This window comes from Anabas testudineus, chromosome 22 (genome assembly GCF_900324465.2).
Source record: "Anabas testudineus chromosome 22, fAnaTes1.2, whole genome shotgun sequence".
In the NCBI taxonomy this organism is placed as follows: Eukaryota; Metazoa; Chordata; class Actinopteri; order Anabantiformes; family Anabantidae; genus Anabas; species Anabas testudineus.
In genome coordinates, this window is record NC_046630.1 from 18,367,926 (window position 1) to 18,382,699 (window position 14,774).

Genomic DNA, 14,774 nt, shown 5'->3' on the forward strand with positions numbered 1-14,774 from the left:
ACATTTTTTTTAACAGTTTAATTTAAAGAGCACTTTCGTTATCATGGTTTCAATAATAAAAACAATTAACAGTGGAATGGAAAGTAGAATGAGCTCTCAGTCCTGTGTTGTGTCGGCTTAGCTTCTAACTCTAACCGCTCAAGAAGATATCATACTAATATTACAATATTTTACAATATTAATACAACAATATTACAATAATAATGTGATTAGAGTTTGCATTTATGAAGGTAATGCACAACGACACTTAGCAACAACTCAACAAAAGCAGTATAGAAGGAGACCTGCAGATGAATGTAACTAGTGTCTGATATTAGCTCGTAGTTTTGTTTTTATTAACCAGGCAGCATTATACTGAAAGATTAGTTCAGTTACTCTGTGTAAACAATATATTTGCATACAAGGAAACACAAGAATATATATAAATACACTGAAAAATTGCAATTGTGAATATGCAATTGTCATTATTTATTTAACCATTTAAATCATTTCCACATTTATTGTTTTATGTCTTCATTTATTTCTCTGAGTCTATTTTTTGAACACCTTTAAAGCTACAAAATGTAGCTTAGGCTAGCATTAACATAACTTAAATTTGGTCCACCACGCTCTGCGCAGCGCTTCAGGTAGTCATCTACATTAAACAACAATAAGACTGCTCCAAAACGCACTACGAATCAAACAGGAATAATTCAAATTCACCACAGGTGTCCACTCTGTATGTTTAATACTTACTCTGCAAACGACAAAGCATGGACACTGCTGACTTTTTGGATATATGGACAAACTCAGAAGTCTCTTTTGTTCCTCCATCCTCTCAGGATCTGAACAAACTGTGGATTTATTTGTTTTTGACAGAGGCAGTATGTGTGTGAGTGGCTCAAAGATGGACGGCAGTCAAAGTTTGAAGCCGTTTTACCAACACCGAGTGTTTTGTCCTGTAGCCAAATTAGCTGTGCAGTAAGGTTACGGTTAATGTGTCTAACATTATCTTTTTTGCTGAATTTCATTCTTTTTTTTTTTTTTACAAACATCACAGGCGCGTCAGCAAAGGGGAGGCAGAGGCTCCACCTCAAGCCTGGTCATTTTTGAGAGACCTTGTTTGCACACGCTTTCCGACTTGCCGCACACTATGATCTACACAGTGGCAATATACAGGAATATTTTGGTGACGTCAGCAACCTGTTTTTTAAGCCCCAAAATGGCACAATATCTGAGCTTTAAATAGTATCTCTGTGGCAAAAGTACTTCCTCAATCGAGGTTGGCAGATTAGGGAGAAGGTTTCAATAGCACCTGTTTGGTGTTGCCAAACAGGTTATTTCACCTGACTACTCTTGAAATACTTGGATGGTCCACTGTTCTTTTGTCCAAACAGCTGATTAGGTTTAGGCACACAAATTACAAAGTTAGGTTAGAGTTAGTAAAAAAGAGAAATGTTTCGGTAATAAACTATCTCCCCTGCTTATGTTGTCTTTACTATTGCCACCAGGGCGGCATAACACTATGCTACTTTTGGATGTAATATTGTAATGTCAGCACAAATTACATATGGACATATGCTCAAAACAGCATAATTCTGCAATAAAAATTGTAATGAACAAAGAGCTTTATTTGAGTACAGCATTTAGTTTGTGGGTGTGGGTAGTTTTTTGTTTCTCCAGGACCTAAACATAAAAAGGATTGAAATCACATTTATCCATGTCCTAGTGAGTAAAACAGATCATTCCAATTATACTATCACTACTTCACTCTCTCTGACAGTCGTTTTCGTCCCTGGTTTCTATTCTTCACTTTGAAGTGTGTTCCTACCTCTATCTCTACCTCTTTACACACTCATTGCCAGGTCCTGATTTTTCAGGGAAGTGTGTGGTCCTATCTGTGCGAGCATGTTCCCGTCTTTGTGTGTGTTCCTGTCTCTTTTTTACTCCTCTCTTTCTGTGTCTCTCTGTATATTCGGCCCTCACCTCGAGGCGAGTCGATCCTCTTACAGTAATACCATTGCCTAATCTCAGAGGCGTATCAGAGGGGGCTCAGAGCGCTCAGCACTAATAGGTTCACACAAATGAGATCTAGTCAAAAACCTCCCAATCCTCCTGCCACTGTAAATATGGAGAGCATTATCTAAGTCTGCCTGGAGGCCTTCAGTGTGGAACTGATGCAGATTTGACAGAGCGACTGAGAGATAGCGGCCAAAAAAAGGTGATTTAACATGCTGTTAGCAGTATTACAGCAGTAATTTTATTGGTTGTTTGGATGAATTGAATAACATATTTCAAGTCCTGGTGGAAACTGTCATTCAAACAGGTTTGCTTTAATGGACAGAAGTTCTTAATGGTTCAAATAAAGCAATATGAAGTTGGTAAGGGTTTGTTTGTTTGTTTGTCTTTAACCTGAATAGGCTATAATTTGATCCTACAATATGCAACTTTTGAGAATGATGCTAGCTTTAGTATAAGACTTGCTCTTCTCTGATTGGTTAGGATTTTTCGCTCAAAAACATTTAGAAGCAAATATCCCTGCTCCATTCGCAAAAGGTTTTGACAGCTTCTCTCCATATTAAGATAAGTTTCAGAGCATATTCCTTCAAAGAACTAGTTCTGTATGACAGTTGGCAGATTTCTATTGAGAGATGGGGAAATAGCGCCCCTGTGGCAGCAGGCATCTCTTGAAGTAGCATCACTCCATCACTCCAGATGGTCCAACGGAGCGTTAAAGGAGAACAGTTCTTTCTTTCAATTTATGCATTTGTGGCTTCTCTGTTATTGTCTTACTAGATTTTCCTTTTGTTGGGTTATTCCTACTGTTCCTATTGATATTATTTATTTTAAACAGAGTATAGAGCTCGTCTGGAAAAGGCTGATGTGCAAAGATCTGAGTTTAGATGGAAGTCAAGCCCACTGTCACTAAAAATCTGCTCTCATCCACAGAGTTAGTCTCTAAAAGAGGTGATCCTTCTTATATTTATAATGACATTTCGTTTGTGAGGAACTTACAATTAACAGCCAAGTCTGCAGCTCCCTTTAGCTTTACTGTTTCGATTAGCAGGCAGCTGTTTTCAGTGTAAATGCTCTAAAACACTTCCTGTAAATGACCTGCTCTGCATGATAATGTGCTTTCAGTTTACTGGATATGTCTATAAGCAACGTAAAAAATTACTTATAACTAGTTTAATAAATATTAATTATGATTTATTTTTTAATGTAACAGCCGGTGACTTTTTAAATCGTTTCATGCACTTGTTGTTAATCTCTCAACTGCTCCATCCTGGTTTTCATAGCAAACAAGCAAAATCTCCTCTTTAGAGCAGGTTTGTAAAATATGACACAATATTTGATCTGTGATCTGTGTTCAGTAATACAGACCCCATCCCAGTAGTTCCTGAACCTTAAGGAGGAGTTTAGACCAGGCTTTTGAGGGTAGACCCTGATTCCTCCATGCCGTAGAAACAGGCCTACATCAAACTTTCTCCTTCGTCATAATTACTACAGCTGCTAAAGGTCACCATGACGACAGTACAGTCTCAAAAAAACATGAGTTTAAGCAGAGCACATTATTGTCACCTCCACCTGTTTTATGTAAATTTTATTCTTTAATTTGTCACGATACGTACAATTATGTTATTTGTCTGTGTATTAATTTACATGTGCATGTTTTTTTTTTTCTAGGTGAACGCTAACCTGGTCTTTATTTGAAAATCTGCATCCAAAGGGAAAAGCACATTGAACCTGCTGGTATTGTGATTACGTCAGACATTTAGTGAGGTGTTGATGGATACAGTAAAAAATGTAAGCCATTATGTGTCATGAGTGGTGCACACATCGTGTCTTATTTAATTTATCTGCTTGATATTTTATTATAGTAAGAACTCCTTGAATAGAAACAACGCTGATTGCAGACTGTGCTGGAAGAAATCACACTATCTCATTTTATTTTGTACATATGTAAATAAGAACAAATTAGGAATTCTAATGCCAGTGCTCAAAGGAGGAAGCTAAATAAGCACATGATAAGAGACGGATTGATTACAGGCAGAAATGTAAAGCTATGAATAAAACTAAGAGCTGCCTGTCGGCAAACCCCTGGAGGAAAAAATGTCCCATCCCAAGTTAAACAGTTTTTAATCTGCACCGTCACAAGGAGAAATGAGAAACTACGAGTGATTGTTCAGATGTTTCGGTGCCGTGTGAGCTGCCATCCTGTTTCTGCAGCTGAACCCACACACTGATTTTATTTTACTGTCAGAAACTAATCAGAGCGGAGCTGAAAGAGGCACACACAGTCCTGCAGTGACATCCAGAGGAAACAAACAGTACTTCCTAGTATTTCTCTTATGGTATTGATGCACAAGAAAAATCTAAAAGAATTTTGCATAAAAAAAAATAAAACCATGGATAACATGTATATATATCCTCAATAATCTAACACAACACAAGATTTTCAATTCATTTAATCCACAATCACTCTGTTAAACCAGTGCTGTTCCAGTGTGATAAAAAAAAATCACTCATCTTTAAAACACCTGTTACACTTTTAGGAAGTAAGAGCGATAGAATAAAGACCGACTATGAGCTGTGATAAAAAGGCAGCTGTGAGCGACGTAATACTTAGAAAGATGGAGACAAAATCTTTTTACAAACCAAAACCATATTCTCACTCTTTGCCTCATTTGTAAAACCCGTCTACTTGAGCTCACACAGTTCAACAGATTTATCATAAACGTAAACACTAAGTCCAGCATAGAGAGGCTGAGTGAACGTGGTCTGGACTCTGTGGAGGAGAGTCATGGTTTCAGAGACGCTGTAGAAGGACAGAGTACCTGCCCTGTGATCCAGGTACACTCCTATTCTATAAGGACCAGACCCTGAGATGGAAGTTGTGATGTTGTTATGAACGAATTTGCAACAACCATGAGAAAAAGTTAATGCCCAAGATTTGTCATTGTTTCCAAATTCACTTTCCTTTTCTGTTCTGCTTATATCTTTGTAAGTAACTGCTACTGCCGCTTTATAATTTGTCCTCTTCCTCTCCACCTCCCAATAATGACGTCGAGTCAGGCTCTTTGTACCCAGGACCTGCTGCTTTAGGGTGAATCTGTCTGGGTGTTCAGGATATAACACTGGTTTTCTCACCACTGTTGCTCTTCTGTTCCCATTAGATAAGATCAGTTGTATGTGTGCTGTGTTTGGATCTAGTGTCATTTGACATCTGTATTGTAAGAATTCAGATCTAGTCTTGGGTTCTGCTTGTGGCAATAACACATCTTCTTTGGTCTCCATCATTGAGATTTTGGTCCATCCCTCACTGAGAGTGTCCTGTAGTTTATCTCTGACTGCTGACACAGCTGTCATCACATCCTCGAAGTAGCTCAGGGGGTGGATATTGATGTTGGTTGGGTTCATGGATTCACTGGGAGATGACAGCACAGGGTAATAGTGTAGAAAGTAGATGTGGTCTTCTGTGTGTGAGAGCTGCCCCAGCTCAGCATCTTCCCTCCTCAGCTCCGTCAGCTCCTCCTCCAACTGCTGTTGCAGTTCCTGGACTCTGTTCACCAGACTTGTCTGCTGGGATCTGATCTGCTGCATCACGTCAGAGCGTCTTCTCTCAATAAGACGGATCAGACCAGTGAAGATCTTCTCACTGCTGCTTACTACTTTATCAGCAGACTGATTGATAACCTTCACTTCCTGCTGCAACAGCGTCACATCTTCTTCTCTTACCTTGATTTTCTGCTGAATCTTTTGCTGTCTTACCTCCAGCTCTCTCTGCTTTTCAGTTCTTTCTGCTGCAGCTGAAACCGTGTTGTGACCTTTGTGCTCATCCATAGAGCAGAGATAACAGATACACTGCTGATCAGTGCGGCAGAAAATCTTCATCACCTCATCATGATAGGAACAGATATTCTCCTTTAGCCTCTTGGTGGGATGAACCAGCTTGTGATTTTCAAAAGCTGGAGATTTATAGTGAGGCTGGACGTGTTGGTCACAGTAAGACACCAGACACTGAAGACAGGACCTGATGGTTTTCAGCTTCCTCCCAGTACAAACATCACAGGCCACATCTTCAGGTCCAGCATAGCAGTGATCAGCTGGAGCAGCCTGGAGTCCCGTCTTCTTCAGATCCTCCACTAAATCTGCTAACAAGGTGTTTTTCACCAGGGCAGGCCTCGGTGTGAAGGTCTGTCTGCACTGTGGACAGCTGTGGGTTTGTTTTGGAGCCTCTTCGTCCCAGCAGCTTTCAATGCAGTTCATGCAGTAGCTGTGCCCACAGGGAATAGTCACTGGATCCTTTAGTAGATCCAGACAGATTGAACAGCACAGTTTTTCCTGGTCCAGCTGAACCCCTCGTTGCGCCATTTCACCTCTCAGAGACAGGGAATGGAAAATAGTTTCACTTTCTCATACGAGAGAGAAAAATATCTGAGTTCTGCTACCTCATACTTCCTGTATGGAACTAGAGCGCACTCACAACATGTTGGCTGCACCCTGTGTACAGCCATCCATAAACTTACAGATCTGTGAATGGTGCAGGAAGCACTACAACACGTGGCCTTAAGAGGATTGGATCTACTGAAAAGAAAAGGGAGTGGTGAGAAGGTTTTTATACAGGAAGAGAAACCAGTCCAGCAAATCAGAGTGTTTTGCAGAACGTGTTTGAAAAGTTTGGGAAATCTGGATCATTGAATACACAAGCTAAGATTAGAAAATACATTCTGACAATATAGATCTTAAAATTGTTCTCTCACCCTCTTTCTGGTTCCAGTTCGACCACCTCACTCTAGTTCTCAATATTCTCACCTGTGGTACAGAACTCAAGTTTTAAATCTAAACACATCTGAAAGGCAGGACTATATATCCTGTCCTCACACTGTTTACTGAGCCATAAGTGAGGGGAAAATGTTTTACAGAACTTGTGTTTTCCCAGCAGGTGACCCCCTTGGCCTTGTTTTCCCTGTGCTGTAAAAGTGAAGGCTCTTGTTCATCAACATTTTCACTGATATAATATGCAAAGTGTTGTTTCTATTCAGCAGCTAGTATGAGCTAGTATGATTAATACCCAGCAGCCTAAAACTAAAGTAGATAAACAAACTTCATCCTTCATTCATTCATTCAGATCTGGTTTTAATTTGTCTGTACAGAGGATGTGGATTTGTTTCTGATCCTCTTCACCCAGTGGCTTTTAATTCAGCTCCGATATGCAATTTTCTCACTGTGGGACTAATAAAGGTTTATAAAAAAAAAAAGTGGTAGTAGTAGTATTCACAGAGGATTGTCACTTGATCCTTCAAGTAGATCTGGAGAGATTGAACCATGTTTGCTGTGCTCTTTAACCTCTCAGAGTCCACTAAACACTCATTGCCCCCATCAATCTGCCTAAAACCTGTGTACGATGTTTAAAGAGCATTCATTACAGCAAAACTAAGAATGGTACATGCCAAACAAAATACAATGTTAAACAATAACGGACATTTGTATATATTTAAGGGTTGTTCAATAGGAACACAGGAGTAACTTTTATTTTATTTTACTTCTACAGTAGCACGATGCTGCCTTTCCTTTTGGCATTGTGCCTGCTGAATAACTTTCACATCATTATATGTAAAATGCCATTACTGTTTACTCCTCTGATAACCTGTGCACACAAAATATTAGAGAGCACAAATGTCTTCATTTCAAAGTGGAACATATACATTTCTGATATGTTGTGGACAGTCACTGCATTCATGGGTGCAGAAGCAGTTGGCTTAAAAAGTTCACATCCTTTGCCTTAATCCTATGTTTAGCAAACTAACATGTAGGAGTAAGGTGTCCTGATTGGATGGAAACTAATTCAATTCAATTTCTATAACGCCAAATCACAACAGATGTCATCTCAAGGCACTTTACAGTATTTAAGGTTTAAGACCTTATAAAATATAACTGTATAAAGAATTATATAGACAACCTAACAATCAGACTTGAGCAGGCACCAGTGGCAAGTGGACAAGAAATGAATAGAAATGTTAACTAGATGATCTCAATTTAAAAGAGTTTTAATGTATTTTATATCTTCCCCTTGTTACTTGTTTCCTTTACCAGAATCAAAAAAGAAGAAATCATATAATACATAACACAGGATAACCATTTTGGTTTAAAAAGTTTTAAAATATGCCATTCATTGAACGTGCGCCTTATAATGCGGAAAATACGGTAATATGAATGATAAGATAACAGCAGCAGAATAATGCTGAACACTTTTGTATATTTTATTAAAATAATTAAAAATTATATGTTATATATTTAAAAAAAAAAAAACTATTGGATTTGTTTATGCATCAATGTCAATTCTGGCAAATGTCGGAATGGACTTTTTTCTATACACCTTAATATCCAGATATATAATAACTCATTCCCCAACACTTTAATTTTAGCTAGACGACCACCTGCTGCAGTTTAGTTTCAAGTCTAGATGAAATTCTGGTAAATGCTGGATCAGATTTTAAATTTCTTTATTTCACGTGATACTTAGAAAGATGGAGACAAAATCTATTTACAAACCAAAACCATATTCTCACTCTTTGCCTCATTTGTAAAACCCGTCTACTTGAGCTCACACAGTTCAACAGATTCATCATAACCGTAAACACTAAGTCCAGCATAGAGAGGCTGAGTGAACGTGGTCTGGACTCTGTGGAGGAGAGTCATGGTTTCAGAGACATTGTAGAAGGACAGAGTACCTGCGCTGTGATCCAGGTACACTCCTATTTTAGAATGCCAAGGGCCTGAGATGGAAGTTGTGATTTTGTTATGAATGAATTTGTAACAACCTCCAGAAAAAGTTAATGCCCAAGATTTGTCATTGCGTCCAAATTCACTTTCCTTTTCTGTTCTGCTTATATGTTTGTAAGTAACTGCTACTGCTGCTGTATAATCTGTCCTCTTCCTCTCCACCTCCCAATAATGACGTCCAGTCAGGCTCTTTGTACCCAGGACCTGCTGCATTAGGAAGAATCTGTCTGGGTGTTGAGGATATAACACTGGTTTTCTCACCACTGTTGCTCTTCTGTTCCCATTAGATAAGATCAGTTGTATGTGTGCTGTGTTTGGATCTAGTGTCATTTGACATCTGTATTGTAAGAATTCAGATCTAGTCTTGGGTTCTGCTTGTGGCAATAACACATCTTCTTTGGTCTCCATCATTGAGATTTTGGTCCATCCCTCACTGAGAGTGTCCTGTAGTTTATCTCTGACTGCTGACACAGATGTCATCACATCCTCGAAGTAGCTCAGGGGGCGGATATTGATGTTGGTTGGGTTCATGGATTCACTGGGAGATGACAGCAAAGGGTAATAGTGTAGAAAGTGGATGTGGTCTTCAGTGTGTGAGAGCTGCCCCAGCTCAGCATCTTCCCTCCTCAGCTCCGTCAGCTCCTCCTCCAACTGCTGTTGCAGTTCCTGGACTCTGTTCAGCAGACTTGTCTGCTGGGATCTGATCTGCTGCATCACGTCAGAGCGTCTTCTCTCAATAAGATGGATCAGACCAGTGAAGATCTTCTCACTGCTGCTTACTACTTTATCAGCAGACTGATTGATAACCTTCACTTCCTGCTGCAGAAGCGTCACGTCTTCTTCTCTTACCTTGATTTTCTGCTGAATCTTTTGCTGTCTTACCTCCAGCTCTCTCTTCTTTTCAGTTCTTTCTGCTGCAGCTGAAACCGTGTTGTGACCTTTGTGCTCATCCATAGAGCAGAGATAACAGATACACTGCTGATCAGTGCGGCAGAAAATCTTCATCACCTCATCATGATAGGAACAGATATTCTCCTTTAGCCTCTTGGTGGGATGAACCAGCTTGTGATTTTCAAAAGCTGGAGATTTATAGTGAGGCTGGACGTGTTGGTCACAGTAAGACACCAGACACTGAAGACAGGACCTGATGGCTTTCAGTTTCCTCCCAGTACAAACATCACAGGCCACATCTTCAGGTCCAGCATAGCAGTGATCAGCTGGAGCAGCCTGGAGTCCCGTCTTCTTCAGATCCTCCACTAAATCTGCTAACAAGGTGTTTTTCACCAGGGCAGGCCTCGGTGTGAAGGTCTGTCTGCACTGTGGACAGCTGTGGGTTTGTTTTGGAGCCTCTTCGTCCCAGCAGCTTTCAATGCAGTTCATGCAGTAGCTGTGCCCACAGGGAATAGTCACTGGATCCTTTAGTAGATCCAGACAGATTGAGCAGCTCAGTTTTTCTCGGTCCAGCTGAATCCCTTGTTGAGCCATTTAACCTCTCAGAGACAGGGAATGGAAAATAGTTTTACTTTCTCATACAAGAGAGAAAAATATCTGAGTTCTGCTACCTCATACTTCCTGTATGGAACTAGAGCGCACTCACAACATGTTGGCTGCACCCTGTGTACAGCCATCCATAAACTTACAGATCTGTGAATGGTGCAGGAAGCACTACAACACGTGGCCTTAAGAGGATTGGATCTACTGAAAAGAAAAGGGAGTGGTGAGAAGGTTTTTATACAGGAAGAGAAACCAGTCCAGCAAATCAGAGTGTTTTGCAGAACGTGTTTGAAAAGTTTGGGAAATCTGGATCATTGAATACACAAGCTAAGATCAGAAAATACATTCGGACACTATAGATCTTAAAATTGTTCTCTCACCCTCTTTCTGGTTCCAGTTCGACCACCTCACTCTAGTTCTCAATATTCTCACCTGTGGTACAGAACTCAAGTTTTAAATCTAAACACATCTGAAAGGCAGGACTATATCCTGTCCTCACACTGTTTACTGAGCCATAAGTGAGGGGAAAATGTTTTACAGAACTTGTGTTTTCCCAGCAGGTGACCCCCTTGGCCTTGTTTTCCCTGTGCTGTAAAAGTGAAGGCTCTTGTTCATCAACATTTTCACTGGTATAATATGCAAAGTGTTGTTTCTATTCAGCAGCTAGTATGAGCTAGTATGATTAATACCCAGCAGCCTAAAACTAAAGTAGATAAACAAACTTCAACCTTCATTCATTCATTCAGACCTGGTTTTAATTTGTCTGTACAGAGGATGTGGATTTGTTTCTGATCCTCTTTACCAACTGGCTTTTAATTCAGCTCCCATATGAAATTTTCTCACTGTGGGACTAATAAAGGTTTATAAAAAAAAAGTAGTAGTAGTAGTATTCACAGAGGATTGTCACTTGATCCTTCAAGTAGATCTGGAGAGATTGAACCATGTTTGCTGTGCTCTTTAACCTCTCAGAGTCCACTAAACGCTTATTGCCCCCATCAATCTGCCTAAAACCTGTGTACTATGTTTAAAGAGCATTCATTACAGCAAAACTAAGAATGGTACATGCCAAACAAAATACAATGTTAAACAATAACAGACATTTGTATATATTTAAGGGTTGTTCAATAGGAACACAGGAGTAACTTTTATTTTATTTTACTTCTACAGTAGCACGATGCTGCCTTTCCTTTTGGTATTGTGCCTGCTGAATAACTTTCACATCATTATATGTAAAATGCCATTACTGCTTACTCCTCTGATAACCTGTGCACACAAAATATTAGAGAGCACAAATGTCTTCATTTCAAAGTGGAACATATACATTTCTGATATGTTGTGGACAGTCACTGCATTCATGGGTGCAGAAGCAGTTGGCTTAAAAAGTTCACATCCTTTGCCTTAATCCTATGTTTAGCAAACTAACATGTAGGAGTAAGGTGTCCTGATTGGATGGAAACTAATTCAATTCAATTTCTATAACGCCAAATCACAACAGATGTCATCTCAAGGCACTTTACAGTATTTAAGGTTTAAGACCTTATAAAATATAACTGTATAAAGAATTATATAGACAACCTAACAATCAGACTTGAGCAGGCACCAGTGGCAAGTGGACAAGAAATGAATAGAAATGTTAACTAGATGATCTCAATTTAAAAGAGTTTTAATGTATTTTATATCTTCCCCTTGTTACTTGTTTCCTTTACCAGAATCAAAAAAGAAGAAATCATATAATACATAATACAGGATAACCATTTTGGTTCATTTGACACAAATGTACATTTCATTAATTCCTAAAAAAGATTTCAGCATTAATCAATATAACAATTAATATGAATGATAAGATAACAGCAACAGAAAAATGCTTAACGACTTTTGTATATTTTACTAAATGAATTAAAAATTATATGTTATATATTTCAAAAAATAAAGCTATTGGATTTGTTTATGCATCAATGTCAATTCTGGCAAATGTCGGAATGGACTTTTTTCTATACACCTTAATATCCAGATATATAATAACTCATTCCCCAACACTTTTAGTTTTAGCTAGACGACCACATGCTGCGGTTCAGTTTCAAGTCCAGATGAAATTCTGGTAAATGCTGGATCACATTTTAAATTTATTTAATTCACGTGATACTTAGAAAGATGGAGACAAAATCTATTTACAAACCAAAACCATATTCTCACTCTTTGCCTCATTTGTAAAACCCGTCTACTTGAGCTCACACAGTCCAACAGATTCATCATAACCGTAAACACTAAGTCCAGCATAGAGAGGCTGAGTGAACGTGGTCTGGACTCTGTGGAGGAGAGTCATGGTTTCAGAGACATTGTAGAAGGACAGAGTACCTGCGCTGTGATCCAGGTACACTCCTATTTTAGAATGCCAAGGGCCTGAGATGGAAGTTGTGATTTTGTTATGAATGAATTTGTAAAAAACTCCAGAAAAAGTTAATGCCCAAGATTTGTCATTGCTTCCAAATTCACTTTCATTTTCTGTTCTGCTTATATCTTTGTAAGTAACTGCTACTGTATGCCTTGTCATCTTCCCCTCCACCTCCCAATAATGACGTCCAGTCAGGCTCTTTGTACCCAGGACCTGCTGCATTAGGAAGAATCTGTCTGGGTGTTCAGGATATAACACTGGTTTTCTCACCACTGTTGCTCTTCTGTTCCCATTAGATAAGATCAGTTGTATGTGTGCTGTGTTTGGATCTAGTGTCATTTGACATCTGTATTGTAAGAATTCAGATCTGGTCTTGGGTTCTGCTTGTGGCAATAACACATCTTCTTGGTCTCCATCATTGAGATTTTGGTCCATCCCTCACTGAGAGTGTCCTGTAGTTTATCTCTGACTGCTGACACAGCTGTCATCACATCCTCGAAGTAGCTCAGGGGGTGGAGATTGATGTTGGTTGGGTTCATGGATTCGCTGGGAGATGACAGCAAAGGGTAATTGTTTAGGAAGTGGATGTGGTCTTCTGCGTGTGAGAGCTGCCCCAGCTCAGCATCTTCCCTCCTCAGCTCCGTCAGCTCCTCCTCCAACTGCTGTTGCAGTTCCTGGACTCTGTTCAGCAGACTTGTCTGCTGGGATCTGATGTGCTGCATCACGTTAGAGCGTCTTCTCTCAATAAGATGGATCAGACCAGTGAAGATCTTCTCACTGCTGCTTACGACTTTATCAGCAGACTGATTGATAACCTTCACTTCCTGCTGCAGCAGCGTCACGTCTTCTTCTCTTACCTTGATTTTCTGCTGAAATTTTTGCTGTCTTACCTCCAGCTCTCTCTGCTTTTCAGTTCTTTCTGCTGCAGCTGAAACCGTGTTGTGACCTTTGTGCTCATCCATAGAGCAGAGATAACAGATACACTGCTGATCAGTGCAGCAGAAAATCTTCATCACCTCTTCATGATAAGAACAGATACTCTCCTTTAGCCTCTTGGTGGGATGAACCAGCTTGTGATTTTCAAAAGCTGGAGATTTATAGTGAGGCTGGACGTGTTGGTCACAGTAAGACACCAAACACTGAAGACAGGACCTGATGGCTTTCAGCTTCCTCCCAGTACAAACATCACAGGCCACATCTTCAGGTCCAGCATAGCAGTGATCAGCTGGAGCAGCCTGGAGTCCCGTCTTCTTCAGATCCTCCACTAAATCTGCTAACAAGGTGTTTTTCACCAGGGCAGGCCTCGGTGTGAAGGTCTGTCTGCACTGTGGACAGCTGTGGGTTTGTTTTGGAGCCTCTTCGTCCCAGCAGCTTTCAATGCAGTTCATGCAGTAGTTGTGCCCACAGGGAATAGTCACTGGATCCTTTAGTAGATCCAGACAGATTGAACAGCACAGTTTTTCCTGGTCCAGCTGAATCCCTTGTTGCGCCATTTCACCTCTCAGAGACAGGGAATGGAAAATAGTTTCACTTTCTCATACGAGAGACAAACATAGCTGAGTTCTGCTACCTCATACTTCCTGTATGGAACTAGAGCGCACTCACAACATGTTGGCTGCACCCTGTGTACAGCCATCCATAAACTTACAGATCTGTGAATGGTGCAGGAAGCACTACAACACGTGGCCTTAAGAGGATTGGATCTACTGAAAAGAAAAGGGAGTGGTGAGAAGGTTTTTATACAGGAAGAGAAACCAGTCCAACAAATCAGAGTGTTCTACAGAACGTGTTTGAAAAGTTTGGGAAATCTGGATCATTGAATACACAAGCTAAGATCAGAAAATACATTCTGACAATATAGATCTTAAAATTGTTGTCTCACCCTCTTTCTGGTTCCAGTTCGACCACTTCACTCTAGTTCTCAATATTCTCACCTGTGGTACAGAACTCAAGTTTTAAATCTAAACACATCTGAAAGGCAGGACTATATATCCTGTCCTCACACTGTTTACTGAGCCATAAGTGAGGGGAAAATGTTTTACAGAACTTGTGTTTTCCCAGCAGGTGGCCCCCTTGGCCTTGTTTTCCCTGTGCTGTAAAAGTGAAGGCTCTTGTTCATCAA

The 14,774-nt window shown here is 39.9% G+C and overlaps 3 protein-coding genes across 3 annotated transcripts; all 3 read right to left on the reverse strand.

Annotated features, from left to right (window-relative positions):
* Positions 1-3,903: 3,903 nt before the first annotated feature.
* On the reverse strand, positions 3,904-6,492 carry LOC113147699 (E3 ubiquitin/ISG15 ligase TRIM25-like). The gene has a single exon (XM_026338862.1). The coding sequence runs from the start codon at positions 6,352-6,354 to the stop codon at positions 4,681-4,683; it is 1,674 nt and encodes a 557-aa protein (XP_026194647.1). The 5' UTR covers positions 6,355-6,492; the 3' UTR covers positions 3,904-4,680.
* Positions 6,493-8,303: 1,811 nt separating this feature from the next.
* On the reverse strand, positions 8,304-10,251 carry LOC113148506 (E3 ubiquitin/ISG15 ligase TRIM25-like). The gene has a single exon (XM_026340214.1). It carries the CDS (start codon positions 10,249-10,251, stop codon positions 8,578-8,580), a length of 1,674 nt encoding a protein of 557 aa, XP_026195999.1. The 3' UTR covers positions 8,304-8,577.
* A 2,635-nt stretch (positions 10,252-12,886) lies between these two features.
* On the reverse strand, positions 12,887-14,278 carry LOC113148507 (E3 ubiquitin/ISG15 ligase TRIM25-like). The gene has a single exon (XM_026340215.1). The coding sequence runs from the start codon at positions 14,143-14,145 to the stop codon at positions 12,988-12,990; it is 1,158 nt and encodes a 385-aa protein (XP_026196000.1). The 5' UTR covers positions 14,146-14,278; the 3' UTR covers positions 12,887-12,987.
* Between the last annotated feature and the right edge of the window lie 496 nt (positions 14,279-14,774).

What these genes read in the sequence shown, in the direction of transcription:
- LOC113147699 (XM_026338862.1), bottom strand. Translation starts at nt 6,354, where the DNA reads ATGGCGCAACGAGGGGTTCAGCTGGACCAGGAAAAACTGTGCTGTTCA.
- LOC113148506 (XM_026340214.1), bottom strand. Translation starts at nt 10,251, where the DNA reads ATGGCTCAACAAGGGATTCAGCTGGACCGAGAAAAACTGAGCTGCTCA.
- LOC113148507 (XM_026340215.1), bottom strand. Translation starts at nt 14,145, where the DNA reads ATGGCGCAACAAGGGATTCAGCTGGACCAGGAAAAACTGTGCTGTTCA.